At 34.4% G+C, this 26347-nt stretch overlaps 1 protein-coding gene across 1 annotated transcript in view; it reads right to left on the bottom strand.

Annotated features, from left to right (window-relative positions):
• Positions 1-26347, bottom strand: part of ACVR2A (activin A receptor type 2A) — an 84406-nt gene that overhangs the window by 10350 nt on the left and 47709 nt on the right. Inside the window, exons 3-8 of the mRNA XM_017651800.3 lie at positions 23697-23806; positions 23372-23526; positions 5489-5632; positions 3028-3171; positions 1910-2055; positions 105-219 (exon numbers count right to left, since the gene is read on the bottom strand). Coding sequence (XP_017507289.3) covers positions 105-219; positions 1910-2055; positions 3028-3171; positions 5489-5632; positions 23372-23526; positions 23697-23806 — 814 coding nt within the window. The remainder of the gene's footprint in view (positions 1-104; positions 220-1909; positions 2056-3027; positions 3172-5488; positions 5633-23371; positions 23527-23696; positions 23807-26347) is intronic.

Here is a 26347-nt window from a genome sequence, read left to right as displayed (position 1 = left end):
AATAACTACCACAATAATTTTAGACCAATTCAATCCAGTATACTATTCTAAGAAAGTATGGGACAAGAGCATTTTTTCTTACAGTTCATAGTTAACACCCTTACCTGTCCATGGGTATCGCCTGCAGACTTGCCAGCCTCAAACTTTAACGCCAACCCAAAGTCAGCAATGCAAGCTGTCAGATTGTTTTTCAACAGCACGTTTTTACTTTTGATGTCCCTTGCAAATAAAAAAAGCATTCAAATTAAGTTTAAACAACTTATCTTTTAAAAATTTTCACTGAAAGTGGGAAAGAGGGAGACTATGTATGCTCAGAATAAAGTATGAAATACAGCAAAAGTGAGAGTGAAAAAGCTTAAGCAAAGTCTCCATATAGCTTGAAACAAAAGTACAGTGACAAACTCCTATTCAAACCATGAACCCTAAGAAGGAATTATCCCCACAAAGCAGTGTTACAGAGCTGCCATTCCAAAGCAACTGTCCAGCCTATATTGTGACCTATGTCACACCTACCTGCCCATCATGAGATTGCTGTTTTTTTAAAATAACAATGTTCAGAGTTTATGGTTAGAAATTCCCATTAAAACAAATTAAAAAGCAAAATGCAAGAATTTTCAGGCAATAGCTGAACTGAGGCCTGCCTACTGGCATAGGCCTATATTTTAGAATGATATCTTATTTTAGGGGTTCTTATATTCGTCAATCTGGTTGCAGAAAAGTATCTCTAGGAATGCTGAACAGAAATTTTTTGCCATAAGCACACACTGTTCTAGCCACATACTGGTGTTCTAAAAAGAGTAACCATTTTAAGGCAGTCAGATTTCCTCTACACACTAGTCTCAACTGGCTCATTCTAGAGATTACTATACCCTAGCTAAATACTCCTATGCCCTGAGCAATGGTTACATTTATGTGTACAGACACAGACTCCAAGAGTGGGATAGAGGAGGCACAGGTAGACACCCACAAATGCTACAAAAATTAATCAGTTTTAGACTCAAAAGATTTTTAAGGACTCTACTTCTAATAACCCTTGGGGATTCCAAAGTATTAGTTCCCAAAGGACTAGGTGAGACAAGCAAAATTCCAGAAAGAGGCAGTTAAGACTGTATGTAGGAAGGTGAGAAGAAAGGGGAGCTATTTCTGAGGTGGAAGTCACTTAAGGTTTACAAAAATCATAATCTAGATTACAGCTGGAATAAAAGTAATGCCTCCCTGAATAAACCACCACCTCGTGGCACTCAACTAAATATATGTTAAATGACTCAGTTAATGTATACTTTTAAAACAGCCACCTTCAACTGAATACAACATGACAAACTGATCCTATAATCAAGGAAGTTAAACAGACAATGGCAAACTGAATCCCGAGGGATTCCTAAGGGAACTAACATTATCCTTTTTGAGGGTATGACAATTGTTGAGTCCAAGTACTATTTCTGCACTGAAAAAGCCAATTAAGTAAACCCCAGTTGTTCAGATGGTGTGCCCCTCCACTTCAGCTCACGTAATGATCCTATACGGTCATTCAAAACAAAAGCAAAAAAGACACTCCAATTCTCTCCTTAATTACATGCCCTTATACCTATTTATAATCATCTTTGAAGTAAATCATGTTCTGAGGGAAAACAAATTTCTTTCTCCATTGAGATTTTCATTTTAAGCATTTAGAAACAATACAAAGTAAAACATAAGTCAATAATTAAACTTTGCTAATGATGTTAACATACACATTATCCAAAATACTTCTGGGCCAATCTCAAAGCTAATTTGCAAAACAAATGAAAATCAACTGCCTCTTATAACATGATTAGATAACTAGGGGGAAAATAAATTTTTCCCAGGGGATTAAAAGTTTAAATAAACAAATGCTGGATTATTTGGGAAAATAATATAAATTTAGCTCTACCTGTGAGATATGGCAGGTTTGTGGCCATCTTTTAGGCCAGGTATATCCTCATGTAAATATGCCAATCCTCTAGCCATGGTTTCTGCAATATGACACAATTCATTCCAAGAGACCACATTAGCCTTAAGAAAGTCTGACAGTGAACCCTAAAGAAAGGGGGGAAAAAAAACAACTTATGCTCTTGACAAAAGCCATATGTATATGGAGACTTTCCTTTTTACTTTTCAGAGGTTATGGAAGACAATGTATCTTTCCTTTCAGTGAATAATAAAATCCAAAAAGCAATCTTTCTGGAACAGTTCAAGTTTCGCATTAAAAAACATTTGACTAGAAAGGAATACCACTAATCTTTGCTACAAGCACAGTCAGTCAATCTCCCTCTATTTAGAAGGCAAAGTTAAAGGAAAAAAAAGTTGAAAATCTAAAGCTCTAGAAAATATTTTAAAAGTTAAAAGACACTGACTATAGAGATGTTATAAGAATAGATACAACAATCTTCTTCCAGAGATTACTACCATCCTTTTAGTCAAGAATCAAGAGAAGTAAAGAAGCCACTTATATCTGACAATGAATAATGAAACTGATTGATAAGGAGAACACAATTTCCTCCATCATCCTGTGTACTTTCATACCAACTCAGAGTAGAAAAACTGAAAAACAGCAAGTGTGTGTGGGTGATAATAACCCAACAAATTAATGACAGATCAAAGGTCAGACAAATTTCCTAATTCTAGTTGCATCTCTAAGCTACACTGATTAAAGAGTTTTAAGAAATAAAATTCAAGCTGGAAAAATGGTTCATGTAATCTAAATGGATCATAAATGGTAAAAGAAAATTACTAAGCACTGGATACAGTAAAATAATTGTATCTGTAAGAGAAGTAACTGCAGTACAAGAAATCGGGGACAAAAGACTGGTCTTATGTACATAGAGGGTCAGATGAAAAAGTTGCCAACTTTGGTCTTTTATTAAATTACTTTTAAAACTGATTTTTAAGTATTAACCAACTTCAATAATACACTGTTCCCATGAAAATAAGCCTGAGAGATCTGTAGCCAACATTAGGTAGGTAAGCCAACCCTGACTTTACTGAGTGAAAAATGGGAGGTAGTTTTACCTTTTCATGAAATGCTGTGATTAGCCAAAGATCCACATCAACACTGGTGCCACGTTTTTCTGCACCAATGAACTGTAATATGTTCTCATGCTTCATTCCAGGCAAACTATAGACTTCATACTCATTTTGCCAAGACTGTTTGTCCTAGTAAGAATGCAAAGAATACAGGAAGATAAACTGTATCTATGAAATTACTCAGGTAAGTTAGAAGGCAAAATAAAGCTAAGTATTAAAATATTCTTTGGTTGTATTTTGCCCTGTTTTTTAAGAAAAGAAAACTCTGACAATAGGCAACAGTTCCATGCCAAATGCCTGCCCTGCCTCATTCCCTCAAAATATATTTTTCTGTGCTCCTTGTTTGTAAACAAGAGTTGATCAAAAATGCTGCACCTAACAATGGCAACATATTCTGCTTACAAGTTAGGACTAGAGTACAGTTAATTCTTGAGCAACATGGCTTTGAACTTGTAAGTTTACTTATATGTAGATTTTTTCAGTAATTATGTTGGAAAAATTTTTGAATATTTACAGCAATCTGAAAAATCATTTTCTCTACTTATAAGAATACAGTATATAATACATATAGCCTACAAAAATATGTGTTAATTGACAGTTTATGTTATCAGTAAGGTTTCTGGTCAACAGTAGGCTACTAATAGTCAAGCTTTTTGCGTAGTCAAAAGTTGTATGTGGATTTTCAATTGTGCAGAGTCAGTACCCCAAGCCTCCACATTGTTCAAGGTTCAACTAACTTCATCATGATAAAGTTACTTATGTTACTATTCAGAATAATCTCTCTAAGAGATGAAATTTAGGTAAAATGACTGAGTAACTTTTTTTTCCCTGAAGATTTAACATATCAAACATTCTCAGCAAAATGCTTAGAATACCCTGCAAAGTCAATGAGACAGTAATGGAGCATAAAATAAGCAATACAGTAATTTAGAACACCAAATAATCATTTGAACCTACAGTATTATTCCATGCCTATAACACAGCTACTTATAAAGGATTCATTTCTTTTCACAATGAAAGGATACGGAAAGTAGGAGACACCATAACACAAAGGGCAGGAACCCTCTGGATCTGAATTACCTATGAACCGTTGGCAAGTTACAAAATCCCTCACTTTTCTCAGCAGTAAACTGGGGACTGTAGTGTCCACCTCATAGGGTGGTTGTAGCCATGTATATAGTATGTGCTGTATTGTATGTATGGATCAAACATGGACACAACTTAGTACTCATATATGTAGAGCACCTGTATCTGACACAATAGAAGCCTTCAATAAAATGTTAGCTACAGTTATTTGCTGCAGTTATCCTGACATTAATATCATCCAAATGCCTTTCTCTAACTTTTAAACTTCCTCGAAGAATAAAGAACAGTGATTCACAACAATGTATTTGTGAATCTTGCCATAACAGAATAGACTTTTTCTCTAAAAACTAAACTATAATTTACAGTATCTGCATTACTACAAAAAAAGTAATGAACTTTGTCACAGACTCTAAAAAACAGGCTCTAGAGGAGGCAAGAAGACTAAAATCTAGGTATATTAAGACAAAGAAATACAAATTTAGAATAAGGAGGACCTACTGTCCAGGTGCAATGGTAAAGCCTGCACTGCCAAACCTAGCCAGGGTCGCAACCATGCATGGCATTAGCTGCAGAGGTTTATAAGCAAGAGACAGACAAGGAGGAAGAACTCATCACAGATCAATACTGCCATAGCAACAAGACAGAACATAAGAACAGGTCAGAGGTCAAGTAGTGACTCTATAGCATCTTACTATGCTTATGGACAGTGACTGTAATGGGGTAGGTGGTGGGGACTTGATAATAGGGGGGAGTCTAGGGACCACAATGTTGCTCATTATTAATGTAATTGTACATTAATGATACCAAAAAAAAAAGGTCAGAGGTACATTAGACGAGGGTTTTATGAGGTTAACCCCCTTTAAAAGAAAAATAAGTCATTCATGGCCTCTGAAATTCACCAAATAAGATCTGAAATGATTATATAAACAAAGTAGAACAAAAATGAAATCAGTTTGGTAATACCTGCAAACAATTCTAAAACACAGCACACTTTCATTCTTCTGTTTGTTTTTTTTCTGATAATATCAATTGGATATAAAAAGTTAACCTCTCAGACAATGACATATTTTTTCACTGGAATTCTCATCTTCGCTTTGCATTTTTACACATTTTTTATTGGCAAAAGATCTATATGTTCACTTACTGTAATTCCACCACCACAAACAAACATAATGACTATAGTACCATTAATCCCATTTCTCAGAGGAGGCACACAAAAGGGCTAACCACTTTCCCCAGGACCACAGAGAACCACCTTGAAACACATGGCTGTGTTTTTAGACTGTTCTGAGTTATAAAGACCTAAACAATTTCATCATTACAAAAATATATGCAGATTAGAAAGCTGCAATAAACATACCTGTATTGGAAATATTTTCACAGCTACATATTCACTGAGCAACTGGGCTTTCCAGACACAACCAAATCTCCCCCGTGCTTTCACTTCTAGTAACTGCAGTGGTTTCAAACCTAGTAATGGAGAAGGTGGGGGTGGTCCAGGGTCCTACAGATAAACAACAACAACATTATCAAAAAGTAGCACATGATACAATATCAATTCTAAACATGAGAAAAATGTGAGTATACTGGGGAATCAATTGACAGAAATGGTAAACACATACAAATGACATCAACTTCAATCTTGCAAAAATTGAGTTCCCAAGACTACTAAATTATCCATAGTGATCACAAGGCAAACAACTTGAATTAAATTTTCATAATAACATTCAGCACCATCACTATCTATGTATACAACAGGAGAAAAGATCTAAAATCTTTTTGATCCAGTCTCATTAATTTCTCCAAGATGTTGACCTTTTGGATACTACTAACTGTACTTTCAGTGGTTTCAACCAGCTGATCCTTCCTTACAGAATGAGGATTTGAGAAGTGCCAGAAATAGTAAATTTGGCTATGTCTCAAAGAAAACCTCTCCTCAAAAATCCACTGCTTTCCTCAATACCTGTTTAACTTCAAATCTTTCCTTCATTAACCTCAGAAATACCCAGTCATTCAAACACACTGCAGATAGTTATATCAAATACAAAGCACATAAAAAAAATATGTAAGTTAATGTTGCTATAGCCAAACTGTTCCATTCATTCTATAATTTTTCAACATGTTACCAATTCACTCCAATAATTACTTCTCAAACTTATCTGAGATAAGAATTTTTAGCATTCTGGAGCTGACTGGCAACGAAAAGTACAAATAATAATCCAGAAAATGAGTGGTCATCCCAGTAGATAACAACGTACAGTAAATGAAAGAGATGTGTACTACCATAGTTTAAAAAAAAAAAATGGAGCCGATATAGGAGTGCAACATTTACAAATCCCAAAGGATCCTGCACACACAGTGGAATGACAACCCCTTGCAGAAAGCACTGCATCAGTTCAGTGTCTGCAACTAAAGTAAGCTGTAGGAATCCTCTTCGGAAGCTTCCAGAAAAAAGTAATGAAAATGTTCAAAAGCTGCATAATGAGGATTGTAAGGAAAAAAATTAAAATTTCTGTGGCAATAAGCAACAGACATTATGACACCGGATGACACCTAGGACCCTTGGAAAACAGTTTGTTGTTCCTATCTCAACATATCTCTGCTTTTCCTCTCCACCTTTTTTTTAGAAAAGTCATCTTAAGACTCAAGACTGTTATGCTTCCTTTAGCATTACTTAGTCCATTGCAACCTCTCACAATTTTTAAAAGTTGACATTTATATTAGAAAGACCTTCAATAATTGAAACACTGCAAGGTATTAAAGAGGAAAAATATGCAGTATCTTCTAAACTAGACAGTCACTATAAAATGGTTTGAGAATTCCTATTTTAAAACAGTAAGACTTCCTGTGACTCATTTCTACCTCAGATACTTATTTTTAAAAAGTCTATAGAAGATGGTTTTTCTGCATAGTTCAAAATATAGTAGGTTAGTAGAGCCAAAGAGTGTCTTAGTTTAAAAGTCACTGGTCAAGGAAATCAGATATAAACCTTAAAAAAATATGGCTCCCAAAGTTAAGATTCTCAGTGAAAGGGGACACAAGAATCTCTGGAGAGGTTTTATCAAAACTAAACCCTCCATACCTCATTCCTTGATGGACCGTTTATAACTGTAAATAAGAGATTCTACTGATAGCAGTATGTTGCTTATGTGAATGTAGAGACAGGAGGGAAAAAGGTTGAAAACTACACTTCTGGATGCAAAGGAAACCACTCATGCACAAAGTCCAAGAACTACTGAATAACTGCATAAAAGAATAATTATGCCAACTAAAGAGAAAATATTCAATTTGTAAAACGTTAAGTATAAAAATAGATTCCCCTCCTTTAGAGATAAGTTAGATTAAGTTAGAGAAGTCAAGTTTTCAAAGCAGGATGCCAAAAGCTAAAGTTTGTAGATACGGGCTGAAAGCTGAAGAGGGAAAATAACCAGGTAAAGAATAATATGGCTCTAAATATAAATACTCTAACTTTTATATAAACCGACTGATAGTATCCCTCTAGACAACATACACATTAACCCATTCTGTTCTAAAGAGTACCAACCACATGGATATGATTCAGTTTATAAAATAGGATTTAATGACTTGATCCACATCTCAAATTAAGACAGTGTCAGTTCAAAATACGATTTTGGAGTAGTATTAACCCTGACTTTAGGAAACATATGACAATTTCCAATGTCTGTGTTTACAGAAAAGAATCACTGAATATTTTCCAAATGCACAGATTAATTTCAAGGTTCCCATAAATTCCCAAGGCTCTGTTCAGCAAGTTTCTAAGTTACCATTATTTCAGTAAGAAACCTTACATCACTCTGTTAATATTATCATTATATTCAACATTATATCCTAACAGCCTGAAAACATACTATTGTCAGAATTATTTAAAAGTAAAAAACTTAAAATTAAGGAAAACACTGGCCAGTTTTCAAAAGGTGAGAAAAGGTTTTGCAAAGGGATGTTCCTACAGAGTATCAAATCTTTTAGAAATTGCATGTTTTTCAAATAATATTCAATAATGCTTAAAAGGCTGGGTTTAAAAATGAGTAACTCTGTAACACAGGTTATAACTGCATAAAATCTATAACACCAATCAATACACCTTTTTGCTTTTTTAATGAAAAATGACTATAATATTCTATTTCACACTTTATAGCTCTTCATTAGATTTACAGGAAGCTTTAACTGTATCTCTAATACCTAGCTTTTAGTTATCTTACAACCTAAGAATATTATAAATGACTTTCAGTTTATTAGCATCATTATACTAATTTATCCACAAAAACTCAATACTTGATTCTAGGACTAAAGATTTATACCTTTAAAATAAATGAGCACCTGGGAAGACAAATTCAGACTTAAACTTCAAAATAAAACAACATTCTGATGCTATCCTTAAAACATGGCTCTACCCTGCTACACAGAAAAACACTTTCGGGGGACAACTATAAAGACTGAAGAATTTCTGAAAACTTTCCCTAAGTCTCCAGTTCTCTTGCAGTATCTGTGCTGTTTTGAACAGTTAAAAAGATATGCTTAGACTGGCTCCGATTACACCTCTTCTTTATCCATTTATATGTGAAAGTTATGGCATCAGAAGACAAATTGAAAAGCAACAAACAATAACTGGAAGAAGTGCCCCTCACACCAACACCACTCCCCAATACCATTATTACAACCAATATTGGAATAAATCATTAAAAGTGAAGCGTCTACAAAGCACTGCGATCATTTTACTTGTTCTGAGTTCTCCATGTGAAGGGTGAATTCTAAATAAGTCTTAAACCTCCAGACAGCAAGAAATCAAGTTATACTTCTCTAGCTAATCCACTTGTGAAAAGTGCCCAAGATGAGTGAAACTATCTAAAACATGTATTTCACATTAAAATATAGTGAGTTCAACAATAAAGTCAGTCCCTGTAAAAATGAGCAGCACATGCTGGACATTTAAGCTAATGAAGTGTTATAAAAATTATACAATACAAGGTTTTTAAGGCTAAAAATCTAGCCATTAGGTGTCAACGTCTATCAACTAAAACAGTTGTTTCTACATTCCACTTTAGATAAGTACAAAAACTATTAACAATCTTTTAAAGCCAAAAACTACTACTAGGGCAAATCAATCACTATTTAAAAAAAATACTGAAAATGGTGAAAAAAAAAAAACAGCTTCATAACAAAAATGTATAAACTAGAAATGATGCACAATAAAGCAACAAAACAACAAAAAATCTAAGAACAGAATGTTTAGTATGCATCCACATAAAGTTCCACAACCATGAAACAAACATCAATGCATCTTACCTCTATCATTATATGAAAGGCGTGCTTGTGAAGAAAAAACACAGGCAAAAGAAATTACGATTTATATCCAGAATGAAATGAAAAATGACACATCAGTTACAAAAGTGAATGAAGAAGAACAATGATTTAGCTTTTTAAAATTTGGCAGTGATCCAATGTATCATAGTTTTAAAATAAGGATTAGGAACACTTTCCTCATAAACAGAGGAAAGTAATATAAAAAAATATGTATCTTGGACATTACCAGGCCGACGAGCTATTATTATATAGATGACTCTACTATAACCCCGAGTTATGTTATCCAACGGACTTTAAGCCAGCAAATAAACTAAACCAAGTCTTAAATAATTGCTACTTATTTTTCTAAGAAGGTCTAGAGTCTAAACTTACAGATAAAAGAGGCAATTTTAATTGAGAAGATGGGTGCTGGAATTGGCTTCTGGACACCAGGGGGCAGTATTTCCTTTAACAAAAACTGCTAAGACCAGCACTGAAGAAACTGTTACATGGTTTTCTCAGGCCAACTCGGACAGTTGTCTTAAGACTCTAGAATCTCCTGCTTCCTGAACTGCTTTCCTCTTCATTCATGGAAGAAAGCAGAACTGTAATAGAACAATGTTCCTGGTGCCTTTGTGAATGTGTGCAACATAAATAATATACTAGGACAAAACGACAGATGGGAAAAATAGGATCAGAAGTAGAACATTAATGACAGACCAGGTGTCTTGTTAACTTACTTGTCTAGTCACATTAAGAGTGAAGAAGTTGAGCAGTGGTGACCCTGGGAACAAGTATTCATACTTACTTTTCAGTCTGAGGATTCTCACTTACTCAGAGAGAACAAGATTTTCATTTCCCAGGCATCCCAAAATTGGGAAGGGTCCAAAATTAAAAGTAAGGGAAATACTGTCACTGGTGTAAAAGAAGGCTATGAATCCCTCCAATCACTGATTATATTTTCCAGTTTCCAATATTTCTACAGAGAACAACAGCACTGATGAAGATTTGAAAACTTATTTATCTGCACCAACTGCTTAACTACTTTTTCATCCTTCTTGGTTTTTTCCTGTGATGATTCACGACTATTTATAATTCATCTAAAAGGCTTAGCTAATCCTACTATCAAATATCTTATCAGTACTACAGAGTAAAACTCATCCTCCCTTGGAAGAAATACATGCCAGATGAATAACTAGATAATAGCTTCCCAAGGCTTAAACATCTCTCAAGTTTTGTTTTCAAACAGGTGCTTTTATAAAGATGCCACTGTAATAACACTGTGCAAATAGGTGCTATCCATGCCATTTTACCAAAAAATATGTATTTGCTCAATATATTTACTTCTCAATAAATAAACATTAGCATAAGCTATACAATGACCCAAGCTAAACAGACACCAAGAACAGGCCTCAATGTATAAATTATGTAACAAAATAAAAGATCAAAAAATAGAATCCAAACAAATAAAATTCACTGAAATAGAGGCATATATGAAAAGTAACCAAACAAAACAGTTTGGATTCACAACATGGAAAATGTAACTTGATTATCATGTACTGTAACTGGAAATAACAGTAAAAACCAAACAGCACATTAATGTCAAATAATTAGCTTGCTGGATGAGAGAGACTTGCTATTTAAAGGGGAAAGAAATTAACTATTGCCAAACATCTGGAAAAAAAAAAAAGAAGAGTGATTATCCATTTCATTCAACAGATCTTTTCTGAGTGCCTAGTTTGTGCCAAGCACTGCCTACCTGGGCTCTCATGGCGCCCACTGACAGACTAACCAAAGACACCACTCTAATGAGCGCATAGTTATAAAATCAGAGCAAGAGAAAGGAATTCAGTACCTTGAGCACCTGTAAGGAGAAACCTGACTTCCACTGGCATGTTCAATAAGAGAAGGTTTTCCTGAGGAAAGGATCCTTCAGAAATGGATTAAGTACTAGAGGGAAGCAGATTAGGCGGGAAAGCAGTACTGGAACACATCCTGGGTTTCTGACCTTTGCAACCACATGGTTACCAGTTCCATTTACTGAGAACTAGGTTTGAGAAAGAAAATCATTACCTATGAATGCTAAGTGCTTAGAGACTTCAAGTGGAGATATTTAGTAGGCAGTTAGATATACAGAACTGGAATACAAAGAATCTTAATAGAAATACAGACTTCATTCATTTATATAGTACAAATTAACATATATGATATGCACTATAAGATTTTTCTTATTTATTACTTAAACCACTCCAAGATTTATATACATATATATATATATTTGATTAACTTAGTCAACAATTTCTTACAACTACCAAAAAATCAAGAACCTCTTACCCAAAGAATTTGAAAACTGACAAATTCTGAATTCGTCTCATCTTAGTCATCTAATTATCTTACAAAGAAATTTTAAAATTGCTAATTTTAAAAAAGAGTATTGCCAAGAAGACAGATATAGACTCTAAAGAAACAGTACAGTGTGTACATCAAGACAAATGTTTCTGAGAGGTAAAGCAAGACATTATCCATGAACAGACTCAATAATATTGATACCATCAGGTGCACAGCCATGGTTCTACCCAATTAGGCCTTCAAAGTTCCTTTGGGATTTATCAACTCCTACTTCCTACAGCTCCTTTCATCAAACTTCTCCTGAAACTAAGCAAAGGAAGATGAATGTTGATGAAATGAGAGTTCCGGGTAAGTCCCTAAAAAGCAGCTGGCCCCTCAGGGAAAAGCACTGGGGTTAAGAGCCCTGAGAGATGCAGATATGCCCCGCTCTCCTTTGGCTGCTGCTTAGAAGCAACACATTTATCATGGGGTATAAAAAGAAAATTTGTTTTTATTTAGTTTAGCATTTGTATCCTCCAAGCAAAGCTGAAAACATGGAAAAGGACCATACCATACATTAATAAACTGTGATGTGATAAATGGTTATGTTTACTTACAAGGCTAAACATACTCACTATAAAAACTATTTAAAATGTAATTTATGTGCTCTGATCCCTCCTTTTATCCTGCTTTAGTTTTTTTTACGGACCCCACCTAATTTTACTGAAATAAGCCATTCTATTAAAATTACATCAATGGATAATTGTCTTTGAATATAAATGTCTAGGCTTTGCCACTCAGCAGACCAACACTAGGCCAAGTCACATAACCTATCAGTGCCTCGAGTTCTTATCTATAAAACAGACTTAATAAAACAGAACCTATAACATGGGGTATTAAAAGATTAAATGAGTTAATATGTGTAAAGTGCTCTGTATAGTGCTTGATAAAGTACTCAAAATATTTTACTATGCTAAATTAATTTCAAATTATTGACTCATTTATATGTGTATGTGTGTATGAACCTATCTATTATAGTTTCAAATAAAAATGATTCTTTTTCACTAAAGTTTTGAAGTAGTTGCTCTGTTAGCAGTAACAGCTAATTTATTGAACACTTAACATCAGCATGTTGCTCTTCTCCCAATCATTACAGAACTGGAATCAGACATTTCTCCTCCTTTCCTTCATTTATGCCCCAAATTGCTGAAGCAGCCCCCTTCTTATTCAATTTACTCCTCATTTGAAGCTACAGAGTCAATCAACCAACCAACCAATCTATTTTTAGTTCTGCATATTAACTGTGGGCTCCAAGAGGGCCAACAAGGACTGTCCCTGCACCACTTTCCCACCGTTCATCCAGCATGGTGCTGGGTACACAAACACTGGGGGAGCGGGCAAGCAAAAACCAAACCAAACAAAAACTGCTCCCAGCCAAGTTGTCACTAACAAATGGACTTTCATTTTTATTATCTCAAATTAATAGAAAAAGATTTGACAACAATGAAGTAGCCAGGAATGAAGAAACATCTAGGACAAGGTCCAGGAGCCAAAGAATAGCGAGAAAAGCAAACTCACTTCTCCCAATCTACCATCTCCTTGCCACATGGGACGAGGGAGGAACTACGTACTCTGGTCTATATGCACTGGTCCCATCTGTTAACTGGTAGATGGGACTCACCACAAGCCAGAGGAAAACTGAACTCAAGATTTTTAAGTTTAAGTGGAATTCGTTTTTAGAAGAAAGGTGCTTTAATTTTAATGTGCAGCTTTGTTTTAAACTTTTGATAAATCTTTTAATTTGTCCTTCTCTCCTTCACTTCTTTTGTGCCTTTGGACACAGAATTTCAGTCAGTCTCCAAGTGGGCCTATCTGTGCATTTGTTGTGAAACAACTTACATCCATTAAATGAGAGTAACTTTTGTTCAAGGTACTTGACTGTGGATAATTATGACACTTCTCCTCACAGTTTAGAAGTATAAATAAAATAAATTGTAATTCAGGTAACCAATATAAAAATAATCACACACAAATTGTATAAAAGAGGTATCTATATTAGTCCTGTACTATTTTTGAGGCATATACCACCCAAAAAAAAGAGATGTTCAAGCATGAGACAATAGAATTATATCACTGCATTTTAAATATGCTGAAAGAATACAGTTAAAAATATTTGTGAAATGCAGGTTCTGGCTCTTAGCAGAAACCTAACACAAACTTTTAAGCTTATAAAACATCAAATTTTGATGTTTTATTAAATATCACTAAAGCTCCACTGAATTCACTTAAAAACATTTAATCAGAATGAGATATATTAAGAGTATTGAGCTGAAAAGCTGTCCTCAGTATACTGTTAAACTGAAAGAAACCAGTGGTGGGACAACATTTTATACTTTATAAAAAAAAAGCATATACTCAAATGAGATTAGAGACAGGTGTTAAAGATACACATCAATTTGTTAAAATTGGCTATTTCAGTAAAGTGATAAAGGAAAAAGAGGAAAAACAAATGCTTCTCTCTCCTTTGTGGACACACTCCTTTCTCTATAATTTCTCATTAAGTATTTATAATTTATTTTTAAATGGAAGAGAATTTAAAAGGAGAGAGAAAAGCAAATGTGTTCATAAACTCCAACCACTTAGTAGTCAGCCTATTTCAAGATGCGCTTCTATGGATGTAATAGTTATTTTGCAAGTATAACTTAATATTAGCATAGTGAATACTCAGTAATACTTAGTAAACTTCCCCTGCATCCTCCCCAAATAATGAAGCAACACACCTTCCCAAACTGAATTGGCTGAATGATGTGATGCTCCCCCATTCCATTATCATTTTAAATGTGTACATACATAGACTCATGTTCAACAGGAAAATTGTTGCAAGCATTTTTCACAGATGGCTTGGTATCTCAGTGGACAGCAATTTGACAAAGCATGAAATGACAACCTATTATTACTTTAATATTAAGGTCAACAGGACTATTCTGTATGCCCAACTCAGTGTCCTAAACACCTGAAAGCCTTTCCTCCCCATCAGACCAAAACTGAGACAAAATTTTATGATGCAAGCACTGAAGAGACTGATATCATTTTAAAAAAGCATTAATGTCACAAACTGCAGTGCTATTTTACTCTTATAAATGAACAAGAAGCTAACCACAGCTTGTTAAAAGTACATAATTTATAGCCCCTAAAATCTATTTTCTTATCAAGTGGTATTTTTTATCAGCACAAATGTAGCTCATAAAGAGCAGAAAACGTTAAGTTCAGATATGGTTATGAAAATGATACAAATAGTTGTATTGAAGCCACATTAACTCTAGTTACAATAAGACTTCTTAAAAATAGAGTCCCTCATATTCATGACTCACTGGGACTACAAAAACCAGTTTGCATTCAGTTTATTCACTGTAGATTATAAGACCATTTTCTTACATGTGGAAAAGTAGTTCCAGCACAGCTAAAAGAAAACGGATTTAGGTGATGCAAATTAAAAGGATGCTTCAAGCATGTGATTACGGAAAGAATTGAATAATGGCATTTTCTTTAAAAAGCCTGAAATACTTCAACCTATTTCACCCCCAAGAAATACAGCAACAAATTTCTTAAAACAAAGTCCTAAAGCGTCTGAATGTTTATTAAATGAATCCCTGAGCATACTGCACTATCATCTCAGTATAACTCAAAATGCAACTAAGTTGAGCAATTCATCACTTTACAGAATGGTTATTACATACAAATACTGTGTGAAGTACAGTAGTGATTACGATACATACACTGTCTTCAAGAAGCTTATAGTCAAGGGAGGATAAAACAGGTACACAGAATACAGTCTTTCTCAATTTGGGTTATTCATCTGAATCACAGACGTCGGAAACTCACTTGAGCACTATTTTCTCAATTCTTTCAAGGATGGTACATAACTAATACCATTCTAGATGCATATGATGGATGACTTGGTATGTAATGGGAGAAAAAAATCAAAAGGCAAAGTATGCATGGCCATATGTCATGCTACAAACCTCGTATTCTCTGCTAAGAGCCCTCAAATATTTTTATGCACAGAAGTAACATAATCATACATGTAAAATGCTATCCTACAGCAATAATAGAAATGAAGAGAAAGAACTGGAAGAAGCCCAGCTAAGAGATTATAGAAATAACCTCAGCCTCAGGGGTAATACTGTCCTGAACTACAATAAGATTAGAAAGAATGAAAAGGTGAATGACTACGAGGATCTGGTTAACGACAGGGCCAAGAACAGAAGTAGCTGTCTTCAAGGATTTCATCCACGATGGCTGGGAAGACAGTGAGCATGAACCAATGTTAGGAAGATAGTAGTTATAGGTCCTAAAGAAAGAATGGCTTTAATTTAAAAAACACACGTACACACACCAAAACTGCTTTTTTCAATGCATTTAAGCTAGATTTAATAAATATCCTTTTATTTTTATTAACGTATTATTGATATACACTCTTATGAAGGTTTCACATGAAGTACAATGTGGTTACTACATTCACCCATATTATTGAGTCCCCCTCTCATATTCCATTGCAGTCACTGACCATGAGTAGAGTAAGATGCCACAAAGTCACTATTTGCCTCCTCTGTGCTACACTGTCTTCCCCAGGATCCCCCACGCACCATGTGTGCCAATCATAATACCCCTCAATCCTTCTCCCCTCCACTCCACCTGTCCTCCCTGACCCTTCCCCTTTCATAACTGCTAGTCCCTTCTGAAGTCTGTGAGTCTGCTGCTGTTTTGTTCCTCCAGTTTTGCTTTGCTGTTATACTCCACAAACAAGGGAAATCATTTCCTACTTGTCCTTTCCGCCTGGCTTATTTTACTGAGCATAATACCCTCTAGCTCCATCCATGTTATTGCAAATGATAGGATTTGTTGTCTTCTTATGGCTGAACAATATTCCATTGTGTATATGTACCACATCTTCTTTATCCATTCATCTGTTGATGGTCACTTAGGTTGCCTCCATATCTTGGCTATTGTAAATAGTGCTGTCATAAACATAGGGGTGCGTATGTCTTTTTGAATCTGAGAACTTGTATTCTTTGGGTAAATTCCTAGGAGTGGAATTCCTGGGTCAAATGGTATTTCTATTTTTAGTTTTTTGAGGAACTTCCATATTGCTTTCCACAATGGTTGAACTAGCATTCCCAACAGCAGTGTAGGAGGGCTCCTTTTTCTCCACATCCTCACCAGTACTGGTTGATCTTAGTATTTTTGATGCTGGCCATCCTAACTGGTGTGAGGTGATATCTCATTGTGGTTTTACTTTGCATTTCCCTGATAATTAGTGACGTGGAGTATCTTTTCATGTGCCTGTTGGTCATGTGAATTTCTTCTCTGGAGAAGTGTCTGTTCATATCCTCCACCGATTTTTAATCAGGTTATTTGCTTTTTGGTTGCTGAGGCATGAGTTCTTTATATATTTTGGATTTTAAACCCTTGTCGGGTATGTCATTTACAAATATATTCTCCCATAGTGTAGGATGCCTTTTTGTTCTGCTGTTGACATCCTTTGCTGTACAGAAGCTTTTTAGCTTGATGTAGTCCCATTTGTTCATTTTTGCTTTTGTTTCCCTTGCCTGAAGAGATGCATTCAGGAGAAAGTTGCTCATCTTTATATTCAGGAGACTTTTGCCTATGTTTTCCTCCAAGAGTTTTATGGTTTCATGACTTACATTCAGGAACTTTGATCCATTTTGAGTTTACTTTTGGGTATGGGTTTAGACAATAATCCAGTTTCGTTGTCTTGCATGTAGCTGTCCAGTTTAGCCAACACTAGTTGTTGAAGGGGATGTCATTTCCCCCATTGCATGTCCATGGATCCTTTATTATACATTAATTGACCATATATGTTTGGGTTTATATCTGGGCTCTCTAGTCTGTTCCATTGGTCTTAGGTTCTGTTCTTGTGCCAGTACCAAATTGTCTCGATTACTGTGGCTTTGTAGTAGAGCTAAAGTCAGGGAGCAAAATACCCCCAGCTTTATTCTTCCGTCTCAGGATTGCTTTGGCTATTCAGGGTCTTTTGCAGTTCCATAAGAATTTTAGAACTATCTGTGCTAGTTCATTGAAGAATGCTGTTTGTATTTTGATAGGAATTGCATTGAATCTGTAGATTGCTTTAGGCAGGACGGCCATTTTAAAAATACTGATTCTTCCTATCCATGAGCATGGGATGCATTTCCATTTATTGGTACCTTCTTTCCTTTCTCTCATGAGTGTCTTGTAGTTTTCAGAGTATAGGTCTTTCACTTCCTTGGTTAGGTTTATTCCTAGGTATTTTATTCTTTTTGATGCAATTGTGAATGGAATTATTTTCCTGATTTCTCTTTCTGGTTGTTCATCATTAATGTATAGGACTGCAACAGATTTCTGTGTATTAATTTTGTATCCTGCAACTTTGTTGAATTCAGATATTAGATCTAGTAGTTTTACAGTAGATTTTTTTAGGGTTTTTTTATGTACAATATCATGTCGTCTGCAAACAGTGACAGTTTAACTTCTTCTTTACCAATCTGGATGGCCTTTTCTTTCTTTCTGTTGTCTGATTGCTGTGGTGAGGACCTCCAGAACTATGTTGATTAAAAGTGGAGAGAATGGGCATTCTTCTATTGTTCCCACTCTTAAAGTAAAGGCTGTCAGCTTCTCGCTGTTAAGTATGATGTTGGCTGTGGGTTTGTCATATATGGCCTTCATTATGTTGAGGTACTTGCCCTCATTCCTATTTTGTTGAGAGTTTTTATCATGAATGGATGTTGATTTTTGTCGAATGCTTTTTCGGCATCAATGGAGATGATCATGTGGTTTTTCTCCTCCTTTTTGTTTATGTGGTGGATGATGTTGATGGATTTTCAAATATTGTACCATCATTGCCCTGGAATAAATCCTACTTGGTCATGATGGATGATCTTTTTGATGTATTTTTGAATTTGGTTCGCTAATATTTTGTTGAGTTATTTTTGCATCAATGTTGATCAGGGATATTGGTCTGTAGCTTTCTTTTTGTGGTGTTTTTGCCTGGTTTTGGTATTAGAGTGATGCTGGCCTCATAAAATGAGTTTGGAAGTATTTTCTCCTTTTCTACTTTTGGAAAACTTTAAGGAGGATGGGTATTAGGTCTTCACTAAATGTTTGATAAGATTCAGCAGTGAAGCCATCTGGTCCAGGAGTTTTGTTCTTAGGTAGTTTTTTTATTACAAATTCAAGTTGCTGGTAATTGGTCTGTTCAGATTTTCTGTTTCTTCCTGGGTCAGCCTTGGAAGGTTGTATTTTTCTAGAAAATTGTCCATTTCTTCTAGGTTATCCAATTTGTTACCATATAATTTTCCATAATATTCTCTAATAATTCTTTGTATTTCTGTGGTGTCCATAGTGATTTTTCCTTTCTCATTTCTGATTCTGTTTATTTGGGTAGACTCTCTTTTTTCTTGATATGTCTGGCTAGGGGTTTATCTATTTAGTTTATATTCTCGAAGAACCAGCTCCTGCTTTCATTAATTCTTTCTATTGTTTTATTCTTCTAGATTTTATTCATTTCTGCTCTAATCTTTATTATGTCCCTTCTGCTAACTTTGGGCCTCCTTTGTTCTTCTTTTTCTAGTTTCATTAATTGTGAGTTTAGAGTGTTCATATGGGATTGTTCTTCTTTCCTCAGGTAGGCCTGAATTGCAATATACTCCCTCTCTTAGCATGGCCTTTGCTGCGTCATTCCACAGATTTTGCGGTGTTGAATTACTATAGTAATTTGTCTCCATATATTGTTTGATCTCTGTTTTTATTTGGTCATTGATCCATTGTTTATTTAGGAGCATGTTGTTAAGCCTCCTTGTGTTTGTGGGATTTTTCATCTTTGTGTAATTTATTTCTAGTTTCATACCTTTGTAGTCTGAGAAGCTGGTTGGTACAATTTCATTCTTTTTTAATTTACTGAGGCTCTTTTTGTGGCCTAATATATGATGTATTCTTGAAAATGTTCCATGTGCTCTTGAGAAGAATATGTATCCTGCTGCTTTTGGGTGGAGAGTTCTGTAGACATCGTTAGGTCCATCTGTTCTAATGTGTTGTTCAATGCCTCTGTCTCTTTACTTATTTTCTGTATGGTTGATCTGTCCTTTGGAGTGAGTGGAATGTTGAAGTCTCCTAGAATGAATGCATTGCATTCTATTTCCCCTTTTAATTCTGTTAGTATTTGTTCAGATATGTAAAGACTCCTGTGTTGGGTGCATAGATATTTATAATGGTTAAATCCTCTTGTTGGACTGAACCCTTTATCATTATGTAATGTCCTTCTTTGTCTCTTGTGACTTTCTTTGTTTTTAAGTCTATTTTGTCTGATATAAGAACTGCAACTCTTGCTTTTTTCTCCCTATTAGTTGCATGAAATATATTTTTCCATCCCTTTACTTTCAGTCTGTGTATGTCTTTGCATGTTAATTCTCAAGTCAGCCTTTAGCCAAAGCTTTAAGGAAATGTTTCCCTAAGAAAATGAATGACAAATTTTATGTCAATGTCTAAAAGTGTTTGGAGAATTTGGAGATGAATGGTCCAGAAATACACAACAAGAATGTGAGAACTTTTCCTAACTGGTTTTGAAACTAAACTTTGAATATGGGGACATGAATATAGGGTGAAATACAGAAGTCACCTTAAGACTTCAAAGGTTTAGTGTGTTTCCCCTATCTACTTCTCCTATCCCATGAAAAAGTCTTGAATAAATAGTAGATGTTAGCACTACCAACTAAGAAGCACAGTAATCAGTAATCTTCACCTACAGCCCAAACAATGTTAAAAAAACCTATGCTAAAATGTGCCAAAAAATGCAATGAATGGAAACGCATGAATAGGTTCTTCAATATGTCTATGATTTATTTGTCCTGTGTAAGACAATATGATATTATTGCTCATTTTAGCAGTCAAACTATTCAAATCCACAGTAGGAAAAGTAAATTAGCCTACAGAATGACTTTGGGATGGTAAGATGTTTACTGAATTAACTGAGACAACTGAGGCCAGCTGCTTTCCAGAAAAAAATAGGCAGAACAGCATAAGTAGTAAGGGCAAAGATGTAGTGTCACAGAGTCCTTGGTTCAGAGTCCAGTTCAGACCCTTATGAGCTTTGCTATGTGTCAATTTCTTTATCTATAAAATGGAGGTTATACTACATAAACAACCCTGTGAGGTAAAACTAAATCAGTACTTTTCACAGGGCTGGTCATCAAAATCACCTGGGAAACTTATTAGAAACACAATATTCCAAGCCCTATTCCATACTTTCAGTGGGTGGTCCAGAAATTTGTATTTTTTAAACAAATTCCAAAGATGACTCTTATATACCTATAACAATTTGGAAATCATGACAAATAAAATTTACATATTTTATGTTTTTATATATTCTTACATAATTTATGTATTTATATATATATTTAACTTACCAGTACCCTAGCACACTGTGAATCAATAAACACTCGATGTTATTATCAATAATTATTTCAAAATAGGAGATAAACCCAAGCATTTTGTAATAAGGTGGCCACTAAGTAGTCTTGCAGAACTTGTTTGCATAAACCTCTCACCAAAAATGAAATTTAAAGGATGGCACTATGAACTGTTTGAGACACAGTGAGAGATGACATAAATGAAGTTCCACACTAATGACAATGCCCCTTGTACATAACATAATTTATGACAGAAAGCATAAAGTCAATCCTGTATTTTTTTCATAACAAAGCTTGACAATGCCAAGTTATTCCATCACAAAACCTTTAAATTTATTCCTAATTTTTAAGTAACTCATACAATTCATGTGAATTTACCACAGAGCAATTCAAGTACTAAATAAATGTGTAAAATAATATTAACATGGCAACAACTATCTAAAATCCAGATGGAAAATCATTGAAAATCCCTGTTCTTATTTATGAATAATAATTACGTCTTTCCTTTTTAAAAATTCTAAAACCCTTGACTTAATTAGCATTTCTAAATAAAGTGGGCTCATATATAAGATACCCAGCTCTTTAAAAAAAATCCAACCAAACTTTTATATCAATATTGTATACAAATCAATGTCATCTATAAGATTAATTTTTTAAAGTTCTATTAAGAAATCTAACAAATTTGTTTTTAAATGTAGTTTCTAGTTTGTTTCTGTCATATCACAAATACAGAATAAATTCAGATACTACTATACTACTAAACACTCTTTTCTAAACATAGATATTAAATAAAAAATAGTTACCACCAAATACAGTAAAGTGTGTCCTATGGCCTTTTGGAGTAAACTATATATATATATATTTATTAGACACTAATTTTTTTATTTAAAAAACTTTTTATAGATGATTTTTAACATAACTGAGTTACTAATGTTCAAAAGTTAAAATATTTCAGCTTTGCAGAATAGTATGCTTACCTAATTTAGTGAATAAGGTATTTTACCTTTGGGTTTATTTTTCCATCTACACATCTTAACAAAGATTATGCAGATCGATAATCTAATGCTCATAGACTGCTACGAGTACTGAGAAAGAAGTATGTTGTATGAATAAACCTTAAAGAGCACAAGTTGTTTTGGTCAATAAGTTATAGGGCTTTACCATTTCCTTCTATCAAGATTTAACCATTAATCCTACTGGTATTAGAGAAACCATTTTAAAGAAAGAAGTTTAGAAAGGTCAAGGTAATCTGATCTTAAAAGTTAAAAGAAACACAGTGAAAACTAGAAATTAAAGATGTCTCAAGCAATACAACCAAAAGTCATCACCTTCACTCAGAATGTAGACTATCAACTACTTATGTTAAATGTCCCTATAAAGCACTGCACCAGTGCCAACTGTCTACATGACAGAAGAGGAAAATTTCAGGAATTTAATCTTACTACCACCACACCTGTACATTCAGATATATTCAGGGTTAGGGGAGTGTGAATCAAGGGCATTAAAAAAGTTTTCAGTCTTCAGTACACACTTGATATGCTTTAAAGACAAAGAATACACTTGGAACTACCAACAACTTGTAAAATGTAAAATTATAGAGAAATATTCCCTAGAAAATTCACAGATTTAGAGAAAGGTTGTTCGTTTGCTCCTCTTCCCCAAAACATTTTTATGGATGCATCTTCCTGATGTCTTTGTGAAACCTCTCTTCTGCACATTTTTTTGGTTACCTTACTGGATGCCTCCCCATGTTAAAGTATGTTTTGGCAAGTCATCTTAAAATAGGCACAAAAATTTAGGAATGGAGGAAAGAATGGAAGGGAAAGAAAGGTTATGATACCACTTCTCCGTCATCAAGTACTTCTCAAGAAATAAAGAGGGTCTATCTCACACTACTACAATGACAGTAAAACCCTCCAAAGAAGAGGAATGGGAATACCCTTCATTCTAGTTTCCCTCTACCCTCAAGTGAGAAAAGCTGAGGACATAGCAAATTAGTAAGTTTGCAAAACTAGCTACAGTTCCCATAGCAATAAACATTAAAAACTCCAAAGAAAAATGATTTGTAATAATCCACAGGGTTTCACCACACTAATATATCTTTAAGATATACAATTTAGGACAGCACAAAGTACAAGACAATAACTTACTTGAGTTGGAACAAGTACAGGAGGGTAGGCCATTTTATGATGCCTGTATACCCAAAATGCACAAACGACAATGCCTGCAATTAACATAAGCGGCACCAAGGAATAGAGCAAGATGTTGTAATAGGGTGGTTTAGGTGTAACTGGATTTGAAGTAGCTGTTGAAAGGAAAGGAAAAAAACAATTCAGTCTACTAAGTTCCACAATAAATTATTATAGTGTCAAATTTTAGAAGCAAAAGTAGTAGTAAATTATTCCATCAACACAAATATGCTTTGTTTTCATTCTGCTAGATGAACAGACCTATGTGTTTTCCCTGTGAACTTACGCTGTGTGACTTCCATCTCTGGAAAGTAAGAAAACCTTTCATTACACATACTGCCCTCACAGCAACAAAAATATACTTCAGGGCTGTCCTTTTTTTCTATACAATCAGTCCTACAAGCAAACAAAGGAGAAATAATTAAAATCAACATTACTATACTGCATCTACAATAGGTGTCTTTCTAAAGTTTCTCTCAGAGATTAAATAATGAATAAGTCATTTATAGTCAATTTCAAGATTTTTATTAATACCCAAAAACCAATTCCTAAAAGCCAAAAATCTTCCTGAAAACCTGTTACTGAATATCTCACCAGGAAAAAAATAACAGCTGATTTTACGCAATCACATTAGCTCCTTGAGACTACTGCTTTAATTTGGTTTTTAATGATCAATCTAAGGCAACCACCTTTTTTTTTGGTTTGTATTTTTAATCACTAGAAAAGCTGGAAGAGGAACATAAAGCCAAAAAGAGCTCTGGTATAGGAGTGCTCCTCCTCATAGGAAATACTTGATGGACACACTTCCATATCTTTGCTTATGTAAATAATGCTGCAATGTCCATAGCTTTCCCACTTCATGAATACAAAAGCTAAACACTGTATATAAATGGTATCTATGTACATATAAATACATACACATATACATTATATACAAATACATATACTTTGTATATTTTGATATCAAATACTTCGATATTCCTTGTATCTTGTTTTCCTTTCTCTTTCTTCTCTTACTATCCTTAATACTTGTGTTTTAACCAAATGCAGAGCATAAAAACAAAAATTCAAACATTTTAATTAGCATCTAACCTTTGGAAACAAATCTGATGTAGGAACTGCCACCATAAGAGCAAGTGTGTGCACTGAATGACCCACACCCCATTATCTACAATATTTAAACTCCAGTGATACTGGTTTTAGGTGAGAAGCCAGTAGCTTTTTACTACAAAAAGAACATGAGTCCCTAATTTCACCTAAAAAATAAAAGACAGTTTTGGATAAAGATGACCCCCAAACCTCATTTTCCCCCCCAATTTCTTCCTACTTACCTTTTTGTTTTTTGAGATATGATTGACATATAATATTATATTAGTTTCAGGTGTACAACATGATGATTGGATGTTTGTATACATAGTGAAATGACACAACAATGTCTAGTTAACATCCATCACCACACAGTAATGAATTTTTTTTCCCTTGTGGTGATAACTTTCAAGATCTATTCTCCTAACAACTTTCAAATATACAATAAAGTATTATTAACCTAGAGTCACCATGCTATACACTACACCCCAGGACTTATTTGTTTTATAACTGTAAATTTGTACCTTTTGACCACCTTCACCCATTATTCCCACTCCTACCCTGGCTCTGGCAGCCACCTATGGTTGCGTCTCTGGTATAAGTTCATTTTTATTTCTGTTTTTTTTTTTTTTAAGATTCCACATGTGAGTTCATACAGTATTTGTCTTCCTCTGTCTCAGTTATTTCACTTAGCATAATGTCCTCAAGGTCCATTCATGTTGTGGCAAATGGCAATATTTCTTTCTTACAGGTAATATTCCATTATGAATATGTACTATATTTTGTTTATCCATTCATCTATTGATGGACACACTTCCATATCTTTGCTTATGTAAATAATGCTGCAATGTCCATAGGGGTGCATCTATGCTTTCCATGTTAGAATTTTCACTTCCTTCAGATAAACATCCAGAACTGCTAGATAGTATGGTAGCTCTATTTTTAATTTTTTGAGGACTCTCCATACTGTCTTCTTATTGGCCCTATTTACATTTCATAATACCAAATCATCACTTGATGATCACCTATCTCGGTTAACAGAAAGGCTAATAATCGGAAATGCCACTGAAATGTACAATTATAGAGAAATATTCCCTGGAAAATTCACAGATTTAGAACTATACCCTAAATACTAAAATATACCTAATGACTGTTTTAATTTCTCATGATTGTAGAACTAATTCAATTTTCATGGGTTTATTCAATGTATTTTGCTATTAATCACATATGGTAAGCCAACCGCAGACTCATGGTAAATCAATTGAGGCTCCTGAAAATGGATCGGGAAATATCTAGTGCTCTGTGAGTATATCACTATTTTTTGGCTCCACAAAGTCTAGTAATCTAGGACTTTGCAGCCTTTGCCAGTCATCAGCACCCACTCACAGTGGAAATCCTGTGGCCCAGGCAGTTTAAGTGATCAGCCCACCATCTATGAGACTCCTTACAGAAAGATCACAGTCAGCCAATAACATTTTATTTCTAGTACAGAATAAAACAATTTAAGCAAGATCTCTTAAATAAAATGTAGCTTTATATGAGAACTGTGTTAGTTCTGATGTAATTCTGAATGTCAAGTTAAAATGTCTCGGGGTAAAGAACAAAGGCCTACTTTGCAAGAAAAAAAAAAGATAAAAATGTAGTAAGATCAATTTCTTCCAGATACCTAAAGAGGGAAACTAAAATGAAATTAAATACTATGATTCAGCTCTATTCTCCTCAAGGATAGATTTTCAACAGATATGCACTTTCTTAAAGCAGTTTTTAAAATCCTTTTTCCTTAAAATGGGTATTTAAAAAAAGTTTATGATCCTAAAAACATATGGAAAAAAATAGTTCAAAGTATATCAA

Source organism: Manis javanica, chromosome 7 (genome assembly GCF_040802235.1).
Source record: "Manis javanica isolate MJ-LG chromosome 7, MJ_LKY, whole genome shotgun sequence".
NCBI classification, from domain to species: domain Eukaryota; kingdom Metazoa; phylum Chordata; class Mammalia; order Pholidota; family Manidae; genus Manis; species Manis javanica.
The sequence above is the reverse complement of the archived record's forward strand: the minus strand, read 5'-3'. Positions and strand labels throughout refer to the sequence as shown.